The following is a 24,016-nucleotide window of genomic DNA, read 5'->3' as shown; positions in this document are numbered from 1 at the left end:
TTTATCTACCCAGCCTGAGGGTACCCAGTTTCATAAGGACACCAGCCTTGCAGTGTCCCGAGGGAGGACATTGCCAGAAGGGTTGCTAAGCAACCATAACATTATGGAGCCGACAAACAGCAAGACCCAAAGGGGTTAATTATCCAGTTTACCAAAAGGGGCGCGAAGAAGAGCTCCCGGAAAGGATTGACAGCCCAGTAGGGTGAATGACCGAGGAGGAGAAGCGAGGAGGTGACCGTGTCAGAGGTTGCAGCACATGAACGGACAGAAGGGAGAGAAAGTTGAATTGTCGCTAGCCTCCCAGTGTGAGTGGCGCCAGAGGAAGCGCCCGGTACATACCCCCAGCAGCGGGCCGACACCTGCGGTGCTTGACAGCTCAGCCACTGGAGAGAGACCCAGCGCGAGGGAGCCAGCGTGCGGCAAAGAGACACAGCAGGCGGCAGTGAGGACCACGCGCTGCTGTACCTCAGTGAGACCACGTGGAGCTGCGGGGTCAGGACCCGACAGGAGGCAGCGTGCAGGAGCACAGAGAGGAGCTGGCACAGGAGCGGCTCTGAAGAGAGACACCAGCAGATTGCAGCATCGCACAGCTAAGTGCCCCGGCACCCGGCATTAAGCAGCAGAAGAAAGTGGAAACCAGCAGGATGGAGCAGACTCGTGGCTGACACAGAGTGAGCCCACCAGTGACCTAGGAGGGTAAGTAGCATACAGCTACCTGACCCCATGACCCTAATAGGAGACCCGTCTGACCCCCCCCAGCATAATCAGCGCAAGACACCCCAAGAGCACAGCATTAGCACAGGAGGCGCCTACAGGCCAGTGTGGGGGCACAGGAGGGACAGAGTGACCACAGGATATCAGGGGACCCCACAAGAAGTGTATGCCAGCATATGTCCAACCCCACTGTAAGTCTATAGCAAGACCGGACTCTGGTCCCTCTTCTAAGCCACACTGAACCCTTCCCCTGCGTGTGGAGTATAGTATATGGACTGCACTTCCAATCTCAGGGCCTAGTGTAGTGTAGAGACAGCACCACCTAGCGATATCAACTAGAAATTGCGGCTATAATGCCTAATGCCTGTGCAGTGAAAGACTCTGCAGCACTTTCTTTCCTATTGGGAATTTGTCCGACCAAGCCATTATCTTTTTATTATAACCAAAGAGGACTGTCATTCTACTTTTCACGTTTACTGTGCAGTGACTACAAGGGGCCTCCAGCGAACTCTAAATTCCTGTGCACAGGTCTGTCTTTGAGACAGTGTTGAGAATAGGGACTGGGTACCCAGTAGCATAGTTTACAGTAAAGTACTATTGTGAGATGTTAACTTGCATTGTGAAACTGATAGTTTAATAATCCAGTATAATTTAATGGGATTGCTAATTATTTTACATTGCTGCAAAGTGATAACCTTGATTGATTGTATTGGTATTAGAATTGTTTAGCCCAAAAAGTGATTATATTCGGTTATAGATCGAGACAGTATATATATATATATATATATATATATATATATATATATATATATATATATATATATATATATATATATATATATATATATATATATATATATATATATATATATATAGTTTAATAATCCAGTATAATTTAATGGGATTGCTAATTATTTTACATTGCTGCAAAGTGATAACCTTGATTGATTGTATTGGTATTAGAATTGTTTAGCCCAAAAAGTGATTATATTCGGTTATAGATCGAGACAGTATATATATATATATATATATATATATATATATATATATATATATATATATATATATATATATATACACACACACACACACAGACGTGCCTTATTGTAATCTTATTGTATTATGGTGTATCCCTTTCAGTGTAAGCTATGCAATAGGTAGCCCTGCTTGCTACCCGATCTCCAGTATCCTATTTAATCATAAATAAATTCCGTTGCACCGTCCCCTTGGTGTGGTTCTTGTCCTGTTCCTAAGAACACGAGTCGAAGAAGGAAAGCCACCGATCCTCCCAGAGTGCAAGGTAAAGGGGTTACTGGCCGTCCTTTCCGGTTTACCATACCTGTTACATTGAACTTCATTTAAATTGGTCCTCAATAAACAACCCAGGGCACCCCTGTAAGTGCTCTGAGGCACCCCAGGGTGCCACGGCACACAGTTTGGGAACCACGGCAATACTGGCAAGAGTTAAGGTGCCCATACACTAGAAAGATTTATCTTCAGATCTGGCTGGTTGGAACAAAAACATGGTTATGGATGAGTGACAGTTTGGCAGTTTTCCAGCATTTCCAAGCAAATGGTCAACTGTCATTTGCTCTCATCCATAACCATGTTTTTGTTCCAACCAGCCAGATCTGAAGATAAATCTGCATGTGTATGGCCACCTTTATACTGGCTGCCTAGGCGCTGGGCTGCTCAGTGGGTATATGCTCCCTGTGTAATAACTGTACTGTCTGCGTGTATTGTTACCTGCCTGGCTGTTGCAATGACTAGTGGCACCACAAACAGCTGCCTAGGTGCTATGCTGCCCAGCAAATAGCTGTTCCCTGCCTCTATAATACCCAGTATTAGCGTATGCCTGTATGCAGGGGCGGATCCAGGATAAAATGACAGGGGGGGCACAATGATAAAAGAGGGTTTAGGTAGGGGAGGGGCAGTGTTAGTGGTGCCAGTGTACATGCTAAGCGAGCGGCAGAGAGAGGGTGGGAATGGGATTTAAAGTACGCAGGCCCACCATGGCGACAAAAGTGAAGGATGGGGGCGTGGCCACTCAACAGGGGGCGTGTCCTTGAGTGTAATGTACAACACCATATACAACTTCTACACATTATGCAACAAAATACTAGACCCATTATACTTGCCCCTTACACATGATGCCAAATGGAATGAGCCAAAATTCACATAATGCCAAATGGATTAAGCCAAAATTCACATAATGCCAAATGGATTGAGCCAAAATTCACATAATGCCAAATGGATTGAGCCAAAATTCACATAATGCCAAATGGATTGAGCCAAAATTCACATAATGCCACATGGATTGAGCCAAAATTCACATAATGCCACATGGATTGAGCCAAAATTCACATAATGCCACACGGATTGAGACAAAATTCACATAATGCCACACGGATTGAGACAAAATTCACATAATGCCACACGGATTGAGACAAAATTCACATAATGCCACACGGATTGAGACAAAATTCACATAATGCCACACGGATTGAGCCAAAATTCACATAATGCCACACGGATTGAGCCAAAATTCACATAATGCCACACAGATTAAGCCAAAATTATAAACAGGGACATTGTGCGCCAAAGGCGCGCATTGAACATTTACACCATAATGTCCATTACACATTAAGTTACACGCCATTATGTCCATTATGTATTATGCCAAACACCATAATGCCTATTAAAAATTATGCTATATAAGTGCTGTTTATCTACATGCTCATTGCCAAGGGTTCCATGCTCATTGCCAGAGGTTCCATGCTTGTTGCCATGTGGGATTACATGCTCATTGCCAAAGGGGAATACATGCTCGCAGTAAATGGGGGACAGCTGCCGCCAGGACAGTGGCAGAGCCTGGCTGTATTCAGAGCACTGCAGGTCCTGGCTATTTGAAATAATACCCCTTTCACACCAGAAAATGCATTCCCAGGTTGGCCCCTTTTACACCAGCCCAGTCCCTGCATTTTCTGGTGTGTGGGGGCAGGGCCGAAACTAGGGTTTCCGGCGCCCGGGGCAAGGCAGTCTTTTGGTGCCCCCCCTCCTAGTGATGCTGCTGCGTGCCGGAGGCGCGCCGAAATTTCCGGGGGGCGTGGCCTAATTTGGGGCGTGGCCTATAATCGCTGCTCTCCCGCGAGGCCACGCCCCCATTTTGCCGCTATGGGGGCATGACCCAGAGGCTCTGTGAGCCTCTAGCCATGCCCCCAGCCCCCTGGCTGCGGGAATAGACGCTGTGCGCATGCGCACAGCGTTTATTCCCCGCTGCTTAGTTAGCAGCTGACAGGGGGGACCGACCAAATGACGCCTTGTCCCTGGCGCCGGAGACCCCCCCCTCCCCGCACAGTCCTCTCACCGTCCATCTCCTACTAGCGCGGCTGCAGGAAGCGCTGATGACTTCAAAAAGACTTGCCGGACGCTGATTGGCTGAATTCAGCCAATCAGCGTCCGGCAAGTCTTTTCGAAGTCATCAGAGCTTCCTGCAGCCGCGCTAGTAGGAGATGGACGGACTCCGACGGAGTCAAAGTAACATGCCCGCCGCTACACTACAGCGTCCACATACACCGGACCTCACAGCGCCCCTCACCTCCAGCGCCCGGTGCGCGTGACCCCCCAGCCCCCCCCTAGTTACGGCCCTGGTGGGGGAGAGAAAACCACCCCTCCCCCCCTTTAACCAGTTATCTAATTTAACCGGCTATATCTTCGGAACCAACTAACCCATTTACATGAGACAAGTATCATATTGAAGAACTTTTGAGTGGGCTTTGAATGATTTTGGTCCAGTGAAACTGGAACGTTTGGTTCCAGAGTAATCTGCCCTCAAAGAACATGAACAGCTATGAAATTACATTTCAACAATAAAAAAATCGGTTTACACGCAATATCTCTGGAACCGATGGACTGATATGGACCAGCCTGGTATCATATTGAAGGCCCAGCGATTTCGAATGGAATGAGATCAACCACAAGCTTCTGTGATGCCAGGGGGGGGACTGGCAGCCGTCGGAACCGGGTGGGGGTCGGAATTGACGGGTCCCATATTATGCTATGGGGAAAAAAACGTTACAGCTTTGCCAGGCGATATCTCTGGTTCCCGGGGGGCTAGAGACACGGGGCTGGGCTTGTTGGAAAGCCCTGGTCCTCAGCTAAATGACAAATTAAATGACAGGGGGGGCACGTGCCCGGGTGCCCCCCCCCTGAATCCGCCACTGCCTGTATGTTATGTATATCTGTACTGTCACTGTTGAACGGTTACCTACTGGCTGGTGAACAGCAATCCAAATCAAATTCCTAGTATACCTGTACCTGGCCAATAAAGCGGATTCTGAATTAAATTAAAGGAAAACTCACTTCTTTATCTCCTCTTCTGTGTTCTTGGGAAGCTTCAGAGCAGCCTAAGAACAAGCAATGTATAGAGGATTTAGGCAGGAATAAGGGAGAACACCAAATACAGTCATCCAGACACATTAATCCATTAAATGTATTTGTTGGGGGACAAACTGATAAAGGATTAAAATAGAATTTTACTACAGTTACATGGTGATCTCAGGCAACAGACAATGGGAAATCATGTACAGTGGGGACTTAACAAAACCTTTTCCAGAAGCCCCAACAACGAATTAATTTACCATATAGCTTCCAAATGCATTAGAGTCTGCATCCACCAGGTCTAGCAAATGATCCACTGCATGATGGAAATGAGGAATCAGCTCTCTCATCACGCAGTCTATATGTTCAAACTGTCGTTTCCCATACGTCATCTGCCCCACCATGCAGCCCAGTGCTGCCCCCTAGAGGGAAAGCATTGCAATTAGTTGTCCTGTACACCATACCAGCAACTTAGATTTTTCTAGAACAATATTATGCATGTATTACCGTATTGGGGGAAATTTACTACGATGTGTATTCTACTTAACGTGTGATGTTGCTATGGGCAACCAATCAGAATCTACTTATTTATTTGGCATCCTCTAGAAAAAAATAGACAGGATATGATTGGTTGCCCATTGCAACATCACATGTGAAATAGAATACACATCTTAGTAAAATTTCCCACATTAACTCTAAATCATTCTGGAAACTGGAATGTATTCGTGAAATCATTCCAGAAAAGAAGTGGCTTTTTTAACTAGTATTCTATAATCTTGTCAAGTCTTGAGGCTTGACAGCTTTAGGTGCCCATACATGTTACAATTATTGTATACAATATCACATCTCATCGCATCTTGGTTTTGCGATGAGATCTAGTACAAAAAGTATGTGCAGCACATGCTTTTTGTACTAGATCTGATCTCATCTCAAAACAGAGATGCGATATTGTATACAATAATTGTAACGTGTATGGGCACCTTTAGTCCCCGTCTGCTCCTACCACTAATCTCTGTCTTCATAGGTCTCCCCATGGGGCCCATTTATCATGATCGCATTTACAATGCGATCTGGGCGGAATATTACCGCCCAGAATCGCATTGTAAAATGCGATCATATGGGGCGAATGTATCAATTTTAAGGGCGTAGGGACAGGGTTTCGATAGGAGCCCGTCCCTGCGAAGCCCTAATCCGGAAGCTGGGGAGTCAGCGCATGCGCGGTTATGCGCAGATACCCGCCGACCCCTCTTACTGCACGGCCCTGCTCGGGCAGTGCGATGTATAGCCATAGGCTACAATGGGCTATCGCCATCCCAGAATGGCCCAGGGTTGCGATGCCGGGCTGCTCGATGTTGATACATCGGGCAGCTTCGCATCCCCCATAGAAACCTATGGGGGATGCGGCCGGCGGTGCTGCAGGGAGGATCGCAGCAGGGATCGGAAATCCCACTTTGATACATTTAGGAGATACTTAATAAGTTTTCGGGGATTTAGCTGCAAATATGGTTTGATAAATGGGCCCCTAAATCCAGCAAGTTTGAAACTGATCATTTTGCTTTCACTTAAAGAGTAATCTGGTCCATCCAGTGGCCACTGGTGATACTGCACCTTAGGGGTGAGCAGTAGTTTGAGAGAGATAGCAACAAAATCAGGAAATGCAACCAGTGCAATGGATAAAGTAATTGAGAAATCCAGAGACAGGAACAGGTAAAAACAGTGCCGCCCGTAATACTAGATTAGGAACATTGGGACCAGTTAGGGCAGGCATTCCCAACCACGGTCCTCAAGGCACTCCAACAGTGCAGGTTTTAGTGATATCCAGGCTTCAGCACAGATATTTAATCAGAATCCCTCAGATACTATGCTCAAGCCTGGATATCTACAAAACCTGCACTGTTGGTGTGCCTTGAGGACCGTGGTTGGGAATGCCTGAGTTAGGGGATGGACCCAGTAGCACAGCAACTCCATTGTACACAGCAGCAGTGGGACAATATGCTAATGGATCATCGATGGTGAAGATTCAATCATTTTCAGTACTTGATGATGAGACAAAGCCCAGCATTGGTGCATTTTGCTCCCTGGTACAAAGATAAGGAGCCATGCCCCATCTGATTGGTCTGCTGCCCTGTGACTAAGAACTGACCATCAGTGGGCAAAATGATGGTACACAGTTGATCATTTCATAACATTGAGGTAACCGTGCTGATAGCTAAACCTAGTTTCTGGCCACAAGGGGTATGGCCAGCCAGCAAGTATGTAGCCATGCGTGGTCAGTTTCTGTCTATCCCATATCGGACTATTCTGCCCAGTGGCGTAGCTACGTTTTGGGTGCCCCCCCCCCCCGCAGTTAGGGGGGGGGCGCCCCACCCACCCGTCGCCGCCCCGCCAAGCACCCCTACCCCGCCGCCCATGCAAACCCCCCTCAATCCCCCACAGCCTTACCTATCGGGCTGGTCCCGGCGGCTCCATTCTTCTGCTGAGGACCACCAGAAAATGGCCGCCCCCATACAGCAGTCAGTTTCAGAGAACTATGTGCTATATGGGGGCAGCCATTTTCTGGTGGTCCTCAGCAGAAGAACGGAGGCGCCGGGACCAGCGCGATAGGTAAGTCTGCGTGGGATTGAGGGGGGGGGGTTTTAACTATAGCACCGCAGCCCTCGGCGCCCCCACATGCACAGCGCCCCCCCCGGTGGCGGGGGCTGCGGTGCTATAGTTACACCGCTGATTCTGCCATTGCCTATAGACCAGGGATGGGGAACTTTGGCCCTACAGCTGTTTAAATACTCACCATTGCCGACACTGCAGCAGATACTGAGCCTCCGCCAGGGGTAGCACTGCGTGCTCTCACACTGTGCACAAACCCTCTAAGGGTCTGAGTGACAAGGGCTCCAGACAAGTCATCTTGGACGAGGTACCTATGAGACACAAACAGCGTAAGATACACAACTGCTGATAGTAGTTCATTGCCTGGCTGCAGGCTGGGAGACAGGTAGAGAATTTTTCTTAACCGCTCTGATTGTGTGACCACCACCAACCTGCGCTATACCTGTGATAAGACACTGTAATGGAATATGCTGCGCTATACAAGACACTAACGGAATCTGCTGCGCTATACAAGACACTGTAACGGAATCTGCTGCGCTATATAAGACACTGTAACGGAATCTGCTGCGCTATATAAGACACTGACACGGAATCTGCTGCGCTATATAAGACACTGTAACAGAATCTGCTGCGCTATATAAGACACTGTAACAGAATCTGCTGCGCTATATAAGACACTAACGGAATCTGCTGCGCTATATAAGACACTGTAACAGAATCTGCTGCGCTATATAAGACACTAACGGAATCTGCTGCGCTATATAAGACACTAACGGAATCTGCTGCGCTATATAAGACACTAACGGAATCTGCTGCGCTATATAAGACACTGTAACGGAATCTGCTGCACTATATAAGACGCTGTAACGGAATCTGCTGCGCTATATAAGACCCTGTAACGGAATCTGCTACGCTATATAAGACACTGTAACAGAATCTGCTGCGCTATACAAGACACTGTAACGGAATCTGCTGCGCTATATAAGACACTAACGGAATCTGCTGCGCTATATAAGACACTGTAACGGAATCTGCTGCGCTATATAAGATGCTGTAACGGTAACTGCTGCGCTATATAAGACACTAACGGAATCTGCTGCGCTATATAAGACGCTGTAACGGAATCTGCTGCGCTATATAAGACACTGTAGCGGAATCTGCTGCGCTATATAAGACACTGTAACGGAATCTGCTGCGCTATATAAGATGCTGTAACGGTAACTGCTGCGCTATATAAGACACTTTAATGGAATCTGCTGCTATATAAGTAACTAACGGAATCTGCTGCGGTATATAAGACACTGTAACAGTATCTGCTGCGCTATATAAGAAACTGTAAATAAAGTATGTTAAGATGACCTTGGCTAAAAGAATGGAGCATGGATATTGGTTTAAGATGAAGTGTAGCAGTGTAAACAGAGTCCAGTGTGGCTGCCTGAAACCAAAATTATCTCCATAACTAACAAGTATAATATAAGAGGCACCAAATCCCACTCACTCAATGACTCTTTTGCGAGAATCAAAGGGAGCCAGAGAGTCCAATCCAAGCCTGTTAATGACCTGCAAAACAAGAATGTGTAGGGAGAACGTCAATGTGGTTGTAATGCAGTGATCATTGCTCAAATGATTTATGAAAGTCCTAAAAGATTATTAAATATAATAAATTCTTAATGGAGTCCCAGGTTAGGTCTGACAGATTGGAAAGTCTCCGGTATTTGGACTGTTTGCATTTTCACGATTCCAGGTATTGGAGACTATGGGAAAGATGTATTCAGCCTTAAAAAGAGATAAACATGAAGGTGCTAAAGTGATAAATGTCCAGCCAGTCTGCCCCTAACTGTCATGTTATTTGCAGTGTTAAAATGGCAGTTGTGAGCCGATTGGCTGGACATTTATGGAGATCACCTTCGAGTTTATTCCTTTTCAAGGCTTAATACACCTGTCCCCATGTCCCCAACCAGTGGTGATTTTGCCTATGGATGGCGGCGAACTCAGTAAGTCAGTTGCAGTCTGACTGCAAATGGCCACATTGTGACTGGCAGCAACTTCCCTATTGGTAGCGCTAATTGCCAGTCACCCACAGGACAGGCAGTCCCTTAGATCCCTCATACCCTTTTTTACATCAAAATCCCGGATCCGACACAGTATTTGGAACACTGTTCCAATCCGTGTCGGATCTGGGATTTGCCCCATTTACACTGCACACGGGTACCGGGGTTAGCACTTGGATATGGCATCTCCAAGCGCTGGGAACACCAATCGAAGTGCCAGGACCACTGATTGCTACACTGGGGGCAAGCCTAGCACCAAGGTATGCTACTGCGCTGCCCCCAGCCTCCATGCACCCCTAGCCCCTGTCCACGAAGTGAATGGATGCTGCACACAGCCATCCATTCACCTCCTCCCTGGCTGTGTGACTCCCATTTACAGCTTCACCCATTGCTGTAAATGGGAGTCAGGTCAAATGACCCAGCATACCCATTTACACTGCCCCATCAGCTACCCCATTTACACCGCCGTGGACCTGGGTTTTTGCAGTGGTGTAAAAGGGGTATTAATCACAGCTCAGACTGGCAGTCCCAGAAAGTGTGCTTCCCGTGGGAAGCCATGCCTGTCTGATGTCAATATGCAGCTTGTGGCTGCGCCCAATGCAGTCCATAGAAGCCAGTCTTGAGCGTGTGCAGTCCTGGAGTCGCATGTGCGTATGCGCAGGTGCCAATGCCAGTCAGCTTTATTGTGCTGGTGCAGTGACCCGGCTTGTGGCAGTGGTTTATCTCTATTCCCCTCCGTCTGGACCAGGCAGCACCGCTGTTCCCACAGCCCCCAACCAAAGGAAGCTTTCCATGCAATAAGATTTTAGAGGACGGTCATTTTACAAAGGTGCTGTATAAGGAAGGAGGAAAATCTTACCAGGCGAATTTTGTGTTCCTCTTCTAGTATGAATAAATTTTCCTTCCTGATATAATATTCTGCAGACGTCAATAGAGCTTGAAGAGGGATCAATCCCACCAATTGGGAGCCAATAATTGGAAGGTTCAGTTCCTGAAACCAGACGGAAGGCATTGAGTCCGCTCAACTACGCATTCACTAAACCAATTGGTTACATGCGTAGGCAGCAGCCACCCAGGGTGTATATACAACTCAAGTATCTGCTATACTCACCACTGTCCTTTTCTCTAAAGAGAAAGTGTCATCTAAAGAGGCTATGATCCCTGCTGTAAATACAGACACTGGGGGAGATTCTCTAAGAATCTCCGCCCCCCTTCGCCGCGCATCGCATATTTAATTATCGCATATGCTGTAACATATGCGATAATTAAGGCAAAGGACAGCTCTTGCGTTAAGAGCTGTCCTTTGCGGTGAGTCGCCGGGTCCCAGCAGGTCCCGGCGGCTCTCCCCTCCCTCCCACACCCGGCGCTGCTGCTGCTGCCCCGGGCTCTCCTCCTCCCTGCACCCGGAAGAGGATTAGTGCAGGGAGGAGGTCACAGGTCCGGGCAGCACTGCGCTGTGCTGCTCGGACACAGGTGAGGGGGCGATGCGGGGCGGCGGAGGGTTGCGATAGAAGCCCATTGGCTTCTATTGGGCATCGCCAGATTTTTCTGGCGATGCCCCCCGCCGCGGTAACCCGGCGGGGGATGCTTACAGCATCCCAAAATGCGGTAAAAACCCCGATAACTGGGTTTTTACCGCATTTTTAGCTTAGAGAATCCCGCCCACTATTTGTTACATTGTATAAACTCTCATTGTGCCTTTTCGATACAGAGGGAAGTTCATTTTGAAACACATACACTGTTTGCTACATTTCCTAAATGATATTTCTGTTTGCTGAAAAAAAGAAAAAGACTCAGACAAACGTTTTTATTGAGTGTTATGTCCATGTATTTAAGGGAATTACTATTATAGCAATTATCAGTGATATATTCCCTATCGCATGAGGTTACCCCCACACTAACATTTTAGTTTATTCCAGACTGTCAGAATTGTATCCAGACCAGGATAACATCAAATACCTGTTATAATTTAATTATATTCGGATATCCTGGAATACCATATATTCAGAAAGCCCCAATATTTCATTGCTTTCTTACAAAATTGCAAATATTTGTTGTTATCGTTACGTTTGTCGTACGTCTGCATGTTCTATGTTGATTATATTATATTCCTTACTCATTCTGAGAATTTTTTAACATATATCTAATAAAAGTTAAATTTTAATTTCAAAGGCTTGTGCCCCACCCAGGGAGACTTCTATATGTCATCTCTTGGACATATCTCTTTCCATTGGAAGGCACTAGGGGCCTGATTCTAGTTTGATTGGTAAGCCTATCGAGCGTCTGAGAAACCGCCCCTCCGAAACACCCCCCCTCCCCCATGCAAGGGGACGTGTAATGAAAACATATCCCCTTGCATGCCTCCGCTGCAGGAGAAATCATTCGATTGTTGCCAACCATCGAATAATTTTTCCTGGCTTCGCAAATAAACATCAGTGGGAACTGGCTTTAATTTGCGAGTGCTGGCAAGGCGGGCGATGTGCTGTCCGCGGCACGCAGTCCCGCCCGCCTACCCATGGGAACACCCATAAAACGTTCAGCATTCCCATGGATGACCCCCGCCACCGTCTGCCCTGATCCTTGAGAACAGATTGGCGACTATTCAAGTCACCAAAGCCATTCGCAAATATATACCATGTGCAGAGCCCAAACATCAGACTGGGGGTGAATTCACCCCGTTCCGAATAAATCAGAATGAGGATATAGATATATAAATATAGATACCACATTAAAAATCAACCAGGTGCATTTGGGGGGTTACTGTACATAAAAATTGTAATATGTTTATATAAATTCCAAGTCTCCGCATATAGTTAATGACTGACAGGGCAAAGAGAATAAAGTTTGTCAATTACGTAGCCTACCGAGTCTCAGCATATACTTATCGACGGACAATTGTTTGAGTGACATGTCAATCAAAGTTGTGTAGCATGATATCTGCAAACTGCACTAAGGTATACAAGTAGCATAGAGATTACCACAACCGTACCACACAGCGGGCATCATAACAGGCAGATACCTTGGCGTCTTTGCACGATTCCTCATATACAACATGCAGCGGAGTGATCTCATAATCCAGTAGGTTTGCTGATATTTGTGCAAAGTTCTCTTCCTGGAGAAACCAGCCAATAGCCTGCACCTTCTTGAGACGTCCAGGCTGGGAAAGGAGGTAAAGGCGTTTAGCAAAAGGGAAATATTGTATTTATGAAGTTAAAACATAACTTTCTGTGGCAAAGTAGTGTCATTAGGACCTAGCACATGCTCTCCCTCCTGATTGGGTCTTCTCCAGAACTGGTTGTAGCCCCTAACAGTAATCAGGCAGCCCATAATGACCATTACACCTTTGCAGAGGTCTTACATTGTTGTGCAAGTAACACCAGTATACACCTTTCACATTCCACAAATAACCAGGGTCCGACTCGGGCTACTGTGCGGTGTGAAAGGGCCTTTTCAAATGGTATGGGTTATTGGGTCGACCAATTTTAGGTTGACATGCATTGGGTTGACCATTAAAGGCCGACATGACATGCCTAAGGTCGACACAAACATTAGGACAGTCAAGAGGTCGACATGTGTTTTTCACTTTTTTGTCCCGACTGTCAACGGACTCTGTAGCACTGCGCTCAGCACACTGTTCTGTTCTCCCTCCACGCCTCAGTGGATGGTAGGGCGCCCGTTGACACATGACTGGTAAAAAAAAAAAAAAAAAAAAGGAAAAACCCATGTCAACTGGTCGACTGTCGACCCAATGCTTGTGTCGACCAATTTTCTATTCTCTTCCGACCCAACAACCAGGGCCGGCGCCACCACTAGGCAGCTCTAGGCATTTGCCTAGGGCGCCGGCACCTGGAGGGCGGCAGTTCGCCCCTCACCCCCTGCACTGTGGTACCTGCGTAAAAAAAACTTCTGTCCCCGGCGTCCCTGCTGAGTGCTGGTGTAGGGGTGTCCGTGCCGCCGGGGGAGCCTGCGGCGCTGTTATCGTGTATACGCTTGTCGCGCCCGGCGGGGTCCCTACAGAGCATAGAAAATAACGCCGCGCGCATAGCGCTAGTTATTTTCTATGCACTGTAGGGACCCCGCCGGGCGCGACAAGCGTATACACGATAACAGCGCCGCAGGCTCCCCCGGCGGCACGGACACCCCTACACCAGCACTCAGCAGGGACGCCGGGGACAGAAGTTTTTTTTACGCAGGTACCAACCAAGACCCCCCCCCGCCCGGCACCGGGGCGCCCCCACCCCGACTCGCCTGGGGCGCTCCGGTGCCTTGCACCGGCCCTGCCAACAACCGTATACCCTTTCAAAAAACCCAGGTTAAAAGAAGGGTTTTGCTCAAGTCAGATCTGGGTTGCTAGGCAGTGTGAACAGGTACGCTGGGTTGAGTGACCCGGGTTCTGTTCACACTATTGGGAGGAGGCCTTCTCCCCTAACCCACCCCTGACGACCCGGCTTATGGGGGAATCTCTTCACAAATGCCAGGTCGCTCCCAGGATGGACCAGTATCCAAATTCCAGCATTTCGGAATATTACCTTCTATGGGCAGAACATAGGATCTGTTATGAACTTGGGTCATTAGACTCTTAGTGGTTTATTTACTAAGAGCAACCAACCAGATTATATCTATGATCTTCTAGAAGGTGCTAAATAGATAAGTAGAATCTGATTGGTTGCTATGGGCAACATCCCATCTTCAATAGAACGCCCATCTTAGTAAATAAACCCATTATCAGCCCCCTTTATATCAGGCACCACCTTCATATTTGTCTATTAATTATAATTCCATTCCTGCACCACAATCTATGTCTCACCTGTCCTTTCCCGCGGCCGCCTTCACGGATGTTCAGTGCAATGCGATGAGCCAGTTCTTTGGTGCTCAGTAGGTTTATATTGTATGCAAGAAGAAATTTGCGAGCTCCAGTTGCAGTTGCCCCCCAACTTGGCACAAAGACTGGATCTCCAAAATCTGGTTTCCATTCCGGATTTTGAAGCTTAAAAAAAAAAAAAAAAAAAAGAGAGTACTCTACAGAATGGGTTTCAGAAATAGTGGATTCAGAGTTATTTTCATTTCAATACAGTCTAGTAACATCGTAATTACGGTTGAAAAAAAAGACGTTACTCCATTGAGTTCAACCTATTTGTCTTATAGATCTGACTTATAGGCAGTAGTTACAATGATTTCTTTAGTGGCCAAGAATGTGTCCAGTTTTGATTTAAATTCATTAACAGTAGTTGCTGCAACGACCCCCACCGGCAATAAGTTCCAGAATTTTACTGCTCTAATGGTGAAGAATCCTCTTCTTAATTCAGTACGGAATTTATTTTCCTCGAGCCTCAGTACATGCCCGCGTGTCCTAAGTATAGGCCTGTTAGCGAACAAATCATCTCCCTGTTCCTTAGGATTCCCAATCCTGTATCTGAACATACGAATATTGCCTCTCAACCTCCATTTCTCCAGTGAAAACATTCAACTTTGTTAGCCTATCTTTGTATTTTAGTGTTTTGAGACATTTTACTAGCCGAGTCACCCTTCTCTGTACCTGTTCCAATTCATGTATGTCCTTTTTAAAAGGTGCGGTGCCCAGAACTGAACACAGTATTCCAAGTGTGGTCTTACCAATGCCTTGTAAAGAGGCACTATCCCATTGGCATCCCTTGAATCCGTTCCCCTTTTAATGCATGCCAGTGTCCGGTTTGCTTTTGCTGCCGCACTTGAGCAGTGTGCACTATTACCCAATTTTTCATCTATGATGACCCCCAAGTCCTTCTCTACAGCAGAATTCCCTAGAATAACTCCATTTAGCCTATAAGAGGCTTTTTCACTTTTTCCCCCATAATGAATAACCTTACATTTCTCAATTTTAAACTGCATTTTCCACCTTTCCGCCCACTCCCCAAGAACCCAGTGTACCTTGGTAGGCAGCGCTTCATACTCCCCGGCCCTTACTGCTGGAAGAGATCTCCGACTTTCACTGCGAGCCGCCTCTCCATACAGATACACTGGTGAATAAAGTTGGATGACTGTTCAGTACATACACATACATACAAATTAAAGCAAATACTTATACGTTCCTCTACACAGGGGGCCTAATTCAGACCAGATCGCTAGGCTGCATATAGTTGCCGCCCTGCCAAACGCACGCCCACCCAGCTTTCCCATAACACTCCTCTTAAACAGGGTCAGATTAAAGTAGAACATGTATATACTTCCAGCATGACAGGTGTAGTGCCCCAAGTTTACATTATCCCACACCGAACCCCCAGTTCAGCTATGCAGTAGTGTTCCCCAAGCCTGTGATGCAGCTATGGGTTGAGCCCTCTGGGCGATCGCCCCATCTGTGTTGTTAATCTGGAAAACTGGCTAAAGTCACCCGGGAGAGGATAGACCAGGGAAGGAGATCCCAGAGCTGGGCAAAGGTCACCAGAGGCAGAGGAACCCCAACCTAGAAAACCAAACATTGGAGAAAAAAGCTCAATGGTAAGAATGTTAAATTAAAAGAAAATAAAAGGATCTAAACACTTGAGATTTCCACCAGGTAAGCATCCTCAGATTCTAGAAGAGATTCCCTTAGAGAAGTTTGTACCACATGTTGACAAAACCCCCGAACTCAACAGTTACACCGCCATAATGCATTTCCCTCACCTGGAACATGTAGTTCATTTGCCAGTCTCTCTGCAAAGAGGTTTGCACAAGAAACACATTCTGCCATGGTCACATTCCTGACCGGAATAAAGGGACATACGTCCAGAGCCCCCATACGGGGATGCTCACCTACAGAAGGAAAGAAAAATATACAATGTAAGGAATAGTATGGCACATAACAGCTGCAGGTCAAGTGTTACCTGAGAAACTATACGAGAGGGACAGTAGGTGGCGCTGTGTTTAAGTTGTCACTGTATTACACCACAAGTAGCCGGTCATTTTCTTGGAATGGGCTTTTCCATGGAAGAAAGGGAAAGGCAAAGGGAGTCCAACCTTCAACCAACAGTCAGAAAATTAAAATGGACATTGAAAAATAAAATAGCTAGTGTAGCTCAAGGGCCATAAAAAAAAAAAAAAGAGCATGGAGCTGGGAATGATCAAAAGTCTATTTTAAAAATTGGAGCACTGGTTTCTAGTGTGGCGTGGTGTGGGTGGGGCCAGAGCTATGCCCCAACATCAACGTGCTAGAGGAGGAACTTCAGCACAGTTTAAAATTGACAAAGATGGCAAAAATTTACTATGCAAGCTATGCAGTGCGTGTGTCAGTCAACGCATGCAAGATAAAATGTTGCGGCACAATTCCAGAAGTCCTATCGGGACTGGCTTGACGTTTATCTCTCCTTATCACACTTGAATTTATTTCTTGTTAAGGCTTAATAAAAGGGGGAGATCTCTCCCTATACCGGCTTTGTAAATCGCATGTGCTTCCTTCCTTGTAGCTGTATTGGCAATAGTCCAGTGTTGCAAGCTCCCAGAGCTTTAGGTTTCTGGTGCGTAGTTAAATGAGCAGCAATCTGGTATGACAAGGTTATCGGAAGATCCTTGCAGGTGTAAAGGGGATCCCCAGGTGTCAAAAGAGGTTGGTCGCTCAGCAGAAAAAAATATATTCAAATGATGCGTTTCCTCGCCTCCTTAGGGACTCGTTGGCTTCCTCAGATAGTGAGTGGCAATAGTGAACGTGATCTACATCATCTGCATTTTGTTTCCTGTATGTCCCAGACCGGCACAGCCAGTAGGACACTGATCTGATCCGCTCCTCCCACTGGCTCACCCCACCTATTATCTTTCTCCCCATTACCCGCCAGCCTGCCTTCCATCCACCAGCACAAGTGGCAGGTGCCAGCTTCCCTACTACATGTGCAGAGGCTGCTCATGAAGCAGACCAGGAAGCCGGTCTCCTACTGACCCTCTCCAGGAGGGACACAATACCCTGCTCCTGGACTTCTCTAAATGCATGATTACCTTCATCTGTTGCAGAGTAGCAAGTATGGTGGTGAGAGTGCTGATGATGGAGGGATATTAAAGCAATATACAGACTATTATTTAGCTGCCAGCACGTGGTGTTTACCAATTTAATATGGGGTCACCAAATGTAATGTGGTGTTAAGGGTAAAATTAGTATTGCTGGGGTTTTATTAAATTTGAGGGATTATGCATCCAGCCATCCACCAAACAGCCTGCTGACAGCCATTCACTGTCTGGCTGCAGTCTGGGAAGCAGGAAGTGAATGCTGATTGGTCACTCTGTGTGTGATTCACAATCATTTTGACCAGGCAGCATTCTCTACTGCCTCTCAAGAAACTCAGAAGGCAGATGCCCACAAACCAATCTGCCCCAGCTCGAAGGCCCCTAGAATTGGGGGCCCATGGGCAGCTGCCCATGGAGCCCATACATTAAGATGGCCCTGGAGTTGGCCTTATCCTCTCCCTACTGACTCAGTTCCCAGTATTCTCTCTCCATCCTGTTGGTTTCACGAAGAACTGAATGGAATGCAGGAGATCCTTCCACTTTACCATCCAAGGGGCTACCTACAAAATCTGGAGTCTCCTGCTCCTTTCAGAAAAGCAAAAAAAAACCCACAAAGAAAACAATTAACACAAGTAACAAGTAACCGAAGCTGACCTCATCTAATCTAAAGACTTCTCTCGCGTTGCCCCCCCCCCCCCTGCACTGGAACAACCTCCCGCTACCCATCAGGCTTTCTGATTACCTTACCTCCATCAAGCGTTCCCTCAAAACCCATTTTTTTCGACTAGCCTATCCCTCCTCCTAACCTCTTTTGATCCTCCTATCCTGCCTCCGTTCCTACTTAGCCTATTGTTTTTAGTTTGTCCACCCACCTCCTTTTAGTATGTTAACTGTTATGAGAAGGATCCTCCTTCCTCACCCTACCTATTTACCTCACCAGTGCTCCTGCCCTGTTCTTCCCTTCCTGTACTTCATCTTCATTCTCCTCGACATCTACTTCAGAACTGACGCTGATTTTAGTTCTACCAGCTATGCTGCTACTGCTACTGCAGTTAGATTTGTGTGGGGTGTGTCCAAACTTACATCTAAATTGCAGTGTAAGAATAAAGCAGGGTTGCCGACCCTCCCGGAATTTCCGGGAGTCTCCCGAAAATCGGGACGCCCTCCCGGCCCCCCGGAAGGGTGGGCAACCCTCCCGGATTCAAGGGGGACCCCCGCTGACCCCCGGATCGCGGCATTAAAATGCCGCAATCCTCGGGTCTCAAAGGAGGGGGCGGAGCTAAAACGGCACAATCGCGTCATTTTAGTCCCGCCCCCTCCACGGAGATCCGTGAATTAGCTGCTTAAACAGCATGGGGGCGGGGATTAGTGATGTCACTCGCAAGCCCCGCCCCCTGAGTGGCTGCTGAATTTCTCCCGGAGAGGAGAATCTTAGTCGGCAACCCTGGAATAAAGCGGACCAGCATTTGTGGACTACATGCTAAAGCAGGTTGTATTTACCCTGCATGTAACTACAATAAGCATTTTCACACCTTGCAGTTCCACATGGTTTGTTCCAGATAGTTACTTACTCTTTGATTTACAACCAGCCCCAAAATGCACAAAAAAAGTGATAAAACTACATTTGTCCCACAAAATGTGTTTAGAATGCAACGCTTACCTTTGTGTTTGCTCATGTCAATCATCTTGAAGGCTACAAGTGCTGCATTCAGGGCCCCATCAACGACTGCCTCTGGTGTACCCACAAAGGTGTACACCGTGCGGTTAGTGGATGCTCCTGGGTCAACATCCAGCAATCGACAGCCCTCTGTCTGGGAGATAGCTGCTGCCAGCGCATCAATAACCTAAAAAAGCAGGGAGAGTACTTGGATTCTGCCTTTTTATTGGATAATGTTTAGATCAATATACAGCCAAGGAGACAAGTATATATCCAAGTCCATATATATCCATACAAGTACACACAAATTGTGCAGTAGCAGAATTTCCACGCATTCAACAGATGTTTCCCACCATTTATGGCATAGTATACCCAAATGTGTTTTTTTTTTTTTTTTAAAGGGTGCCAAAACAAAGCATAGCCCCACCCCCCATGTTCTGATTGGCCCACGGGCTAGTTGATCAAAGAACATGGATAACCATTGGTTGGGGAAACCATTGCTTGTCATGCATTGACCATCAATGGCCACTTGCCATATTGCCATTGATGGTAACCACACAGATGGGCTTTCCTAGAACAGGTTTAGGTTTTGGTCACCACAATCTAATATATGTAAAAGTTCCACTACTGTCAGTAACGACATAGCCAGACCTAAGCAAGAGCGGCTGAGACATTTGCCTACAGTAATTTAGCACCATAGGGGTGCCCGGATGCAGATTGTACCTGGGTGCACCTGTGGTTTACAGTTCATTGACAAACTCAATTCTACGTAGCCCAGGGTTGAGTATTTTTCAATTCCTAATCCCAGAATTTAAAGAATGCCCTAGAATTGGCACCCCGATTTGAGGTGTTGTAGGTAATATATGTGCTGGCTGCTTTGCCCGGAGATCAGTAGCCACTGCTAGGTTTATCACTGAGCTGCCAAAGCACAGGTGATAGCACTTTACTTGTCTGTCACTTGTCTCTGACACCTATTGGCTCACAAGGAAAAACAATTTGCCATACCAAGCCCCCATTTCACCTAGGGGAGGTGCTATTGTCAGCAAGGATGCACATCAACAAATACTTCACCCATTCTTAATGCAGTTGTGTAACTTTATCCTTGTCTAGAAGCCAGTTAGAGGTTTGGGTTGCTCACATTACATCCACTGTATACCACGTACAAGCAGAACCGCAGGCAGCACAGGTACTGGGGGTGCTCACATTACATCCACTGTATACCACGTACAAGCAGAACCGCAGGCAGCACAGGTACTGGGGGTGCTCACATTACATCCACTGTATACCATGTACAGGCAGAACCGCAGGCAGCACAGGTACTGGGGGTGCTCACATTACATCCACTGTATACCATGTACAGGCAGAACCGCAGGCAGCACAAATACTGGGGGTGTTCACATTACATCCACTGTACACCATGTACAGGCAGAACCGCAGACAGCACAGGTGCTGTGTGCTCACATTACATCCACTGTATACCATGTACAGGCAGAACCGCAGGCAGCACAGGTGCTGTGTGCTCAAATTACATCCACTGTATACCATGTACAGGCAGAACCGCAGGCAGCACAGGTACTGGGGGTGCTCACACTACATCCACTGTATACCATGTACAGGCAGAACCGCAGGCAGCACAGGTACTGGGGGTGCTCACATTACATCCACTGTATACCATGTACAGGCAGAACCGCAGGCAGCACAGGTACTGGGGGTGCTCACATTACATCCACTGTATACCATGTACAGGCAGAACCGCAGACAGCACAGGTGCTGTGTGCTCACATTACATCCACTGTATACCATGTACAGGCAGAACCGCAGGCAGCACAGGTGCTGTATGCTCAAATTACATCCACTGTATACCATGTACAGGCAGAACCGCAGGCAGCACAGGTACTGGGGGTGCTCACACTACATCCACTGTATACCATGTACAGGCAGAACCGCAGGCAGCACAGGTAATATATGTGCTGGCTGCTTTGCCCGGATATCAGTAGCCACCGCTAGGTTTATCACTGACCTGCCAGCTGCCAAAGCACAGGTGATAGCACTTTACTTGTCTGTCACTTGTCTCTGACACCTATTGGCTCACAAGGAAAAACAATTTGCCATACCAAGCCCCCATTTCACCTAGGGGAGGTGCTATTGTCAGCAAGGATGCACATCAACAAATACTTCACCCATTCTTAATGCAGTTGTGTAACTTTATCCTTGTCTAGAAGCAAGTTAGAGGTTTGGGTTGCTCACATTACATCCACTGTATACCATGTACAGGCAGAACCGCAGGCAGCACAGGTACTGGGGGTGCTCACATTACATCCACTGTATACCACGTACAGGCAGAACCGCAGGCAGCACAGGTACTGGGGGTGCTCACATTACATCCACTGTATACCATGTACAGGCAGAACCGCAGGCAGCACAGGTACTGGGGGGTGCTCACACTACATCCACTGTATACCATGTACAGGCAGAACCGCAGGCAGCACAAATACTGGGGGTGTTCACATTACATCCACTGTACACCATGTACAGGCAGAACCGCAGACAGCACAGGTGCTGTGTGCTCACATTACATCCACTGTATACCATGTACAGGCAGAACCGCAGGCAGCACAGGTACTGGGGGTGCTCACACTACATCCACTGTATACCATGTACAGGCAGAACCGCAGGCAGCACAGGTACTGGGGGTGCTCACACTACATCCACTGTATACCATGTACAGGCAGAACCGCAGGCAGCACAGGTACTGGGGGTGCTCACATTACATCCACTGTATACCATGTACAGGCAGAACCGCAGGCAGCACAGGTACTGGGGGTGCTCACATTACATCCACTGTATACCATGTACAGGCAGAACCGCAGACAGCACAGGTGCTGTGTGCTCACATTACATCCACTGTATACCATGTACAGGCAGAACCGCAGGCAGCACAGGTACTGGGGGTGCTCACATTACATCCACTGTATACCATGTACAGGCAGAACCGCAGGCAGCACAGGTACTGGGGGTGCTCACATTACATCCACTGTATACCATGTACAGGCAGAACCGCAGGCAGCACAGGTACTGGGGGTTCTCACATTACATCCACTGTATACCATGTACAGGCAAAACCGCAGACAGCACAGGTGCTGTGTGCTCACATTACATCCACTGTATACTATGTACAGGCAGAACCGCAGGCAGCACAGGTACTGGGGGTGCTCACATTACATCCACTGTATACCATGTACAGGCAGAACCGCAGGCAGCACAGGTACTGGGTGTGCTCACATTACATCACTGTATACCATGTACAGGCAGAACCGCAGGCAGCACAGGTACTGGGGGTTCTCACATTACATCCACTGTATACCATGTACAGGCAGAACCGCAGACAGCACAGGTGCTGTGTGCTCACATTACATCCACTGTATACCATGTACAGGCAGAACCGCAGGCAGCACAGGTACTGGGGGTGCTCACATTACATCCACTGTATACCATGTACAAGCAGAACCGCAGGCAGCACAGGTACTGGGGATGCTCACATTACAGCCACCATACACTAGTAAGCCAGCTCGAAGCAAATGCATCGAGAGCTAGTCTGATACCCTGTGATTGCCTCTGTGTTTGTGCGTGTGTGAGAGAAAGATGCAGGCTCACTTGCTGATGGCAATGTTTCAGAGACACACGTACGGACACTAGACACACACACATCTATCAGCAGGCAGTACTAATATTTGGGAGAGGGGGGTGCTTGAGTACATACTGTACAGCAGGGGTTCTCAATCTTGGTCCTCAAGCACCCCCAATAGTGCAGTTTTTTTTTTATGTGTCAGTGAGTAATGAGTGCATGAGTAATGAGTGCACCTGCCGGGTGACCAGGAAAACGTGCACTGTTTGTGGTACCTGAGGACTAATGTTGAGAACCACTGCTGTACAGAGCCAACTCCAAAGATCCCAAGAACACATACCCTTTAGTAAATGTTATTTGAGACCACATGTTATAACAGATCCTAAACATAACAGCTGATAATTTAGCCAACTTAAACACAGACCCAGACCCATACATATATTGGAAGAACTTAAGCATTATATTGTATATACTTTTTACTATATACTTTTACTCACCTCTTTATTTTTTCCTTCTGAGAAGTTTGGGACACATTCCACCAGCTTGGCCATGTCCCCAGCAGCAGCCTCTCTTTACGAAGCTGCTTGGAATGAGCAGTTGGTTTTTAAAAGCTCTCTGACTCCAGGAGTTACAAATTAACCAATTGTCTGAGACCTTATGATGACCAGAGGGAGAGGACAGAAGGGTAGGTTTGTTCAAAACAATAGTTGTTGTGGTGGTCAGAGGATACAGACAGAGACAGACAGAGGTGGTGATTATGTTCTTTTAATATTTAACAAGTCGTGCAATCTGCAGTACACAGAGCTAACAAACAACAAAAACTTAACTGTATAGTATACAAACTTGAAATTTAAGTGCAAGGAATAGACGATCTGTGCGGAGGATTTCCCTCCAGACATGGACTATGGGTGAAATGTAATAGGATGAGAGATTTAGAAAGTGAGAGATTTAGAAAGTGAGAGATTTGGTAAGAAATTTCCAGATTTTTTTTAAAGGGGCAATCATTTACACTGCAACATCAACATCAAACTGGTTTTG

General features: G+C 47.1%; 1 protein-coding gene across 2 annotated transcripts in view; it reads right to left on the bottom strand.

Moving 5' to 3' along the window:
- FTCD (formimidoyltransferase cyclodeaminase) overlaps window positions 1-23,632 on the bottom strand; it is a 29,350-nt gene extending 5,718 nt beyond the window's left edge. The window contains exons 1-11 of one of the 2 annotated variants that reach the window (XM_083154617.1): window positions 23,476-23,632; window positions 19,357-19,540; window positions 16,389-16,517; window positions 15,657-15,745; window positions 14,557-14,736; window positions 12,769-12,906; window positions 10,609-10,740; window positions 9,197-9,258; window positions 7,883-8,009; window positions 5,355-5,516; window positions 5,077-5,120 (exon numbers count right to left, since the gene is read on the bottom strand). In XM_083154617.1, the coding sequence (XP_083010743.1) occupies window positions 5,077-5,120; window positions 5,355-5,516; window positions 7,883-8,009; window positions 9,197-9,258; window positions 10,609-10,740; window positions 12,769-12,906; window positions 14,557-14,736; window positions 15,657-15,745; window positions 16,389-16,517; window positions 19,357-19,540; window positions 23,476-23,529 (1,301 nt within the window). In that variant the 5' untranslated portion in view covers window positions 23,530-23,632. The remainder of the gene's footprint in view (window positions 1-5,076; window positions 5,121-5,354; window positions 5,517-7,882; window positions 8,010-9,196; window positions 9,259-10,608; window positions 10,741-12,768; window positions 12,907-14,556; window positions 14,737-15,656; window positions 15,746-16,388; window positions 16,518-19,356; window positions 19,541-23,475) is intronic. The other variant, XM_083154616.1, reaches the window with a different exon arrangement.
- Window positions 23,633-24,016: the final 384 nt, after the last annotated feature.

This window comes from Crinia signifera, chromosome 7, assembly GCF_055691185.1.
Source record: "Crinia signifera chromosome 7, ASM5569118v1, whole genome shotgun sequence".
In the NCBI taxonomy this organism is placed as follows: Eukaryota; Metazoa; Chordata; class Amphibia; order Anura; family Myobatrachidae; genus Crinia; species Crinia signifera.
This window is presented reverse-complemented; position numbering and strand designations above follow the sequence as displayed.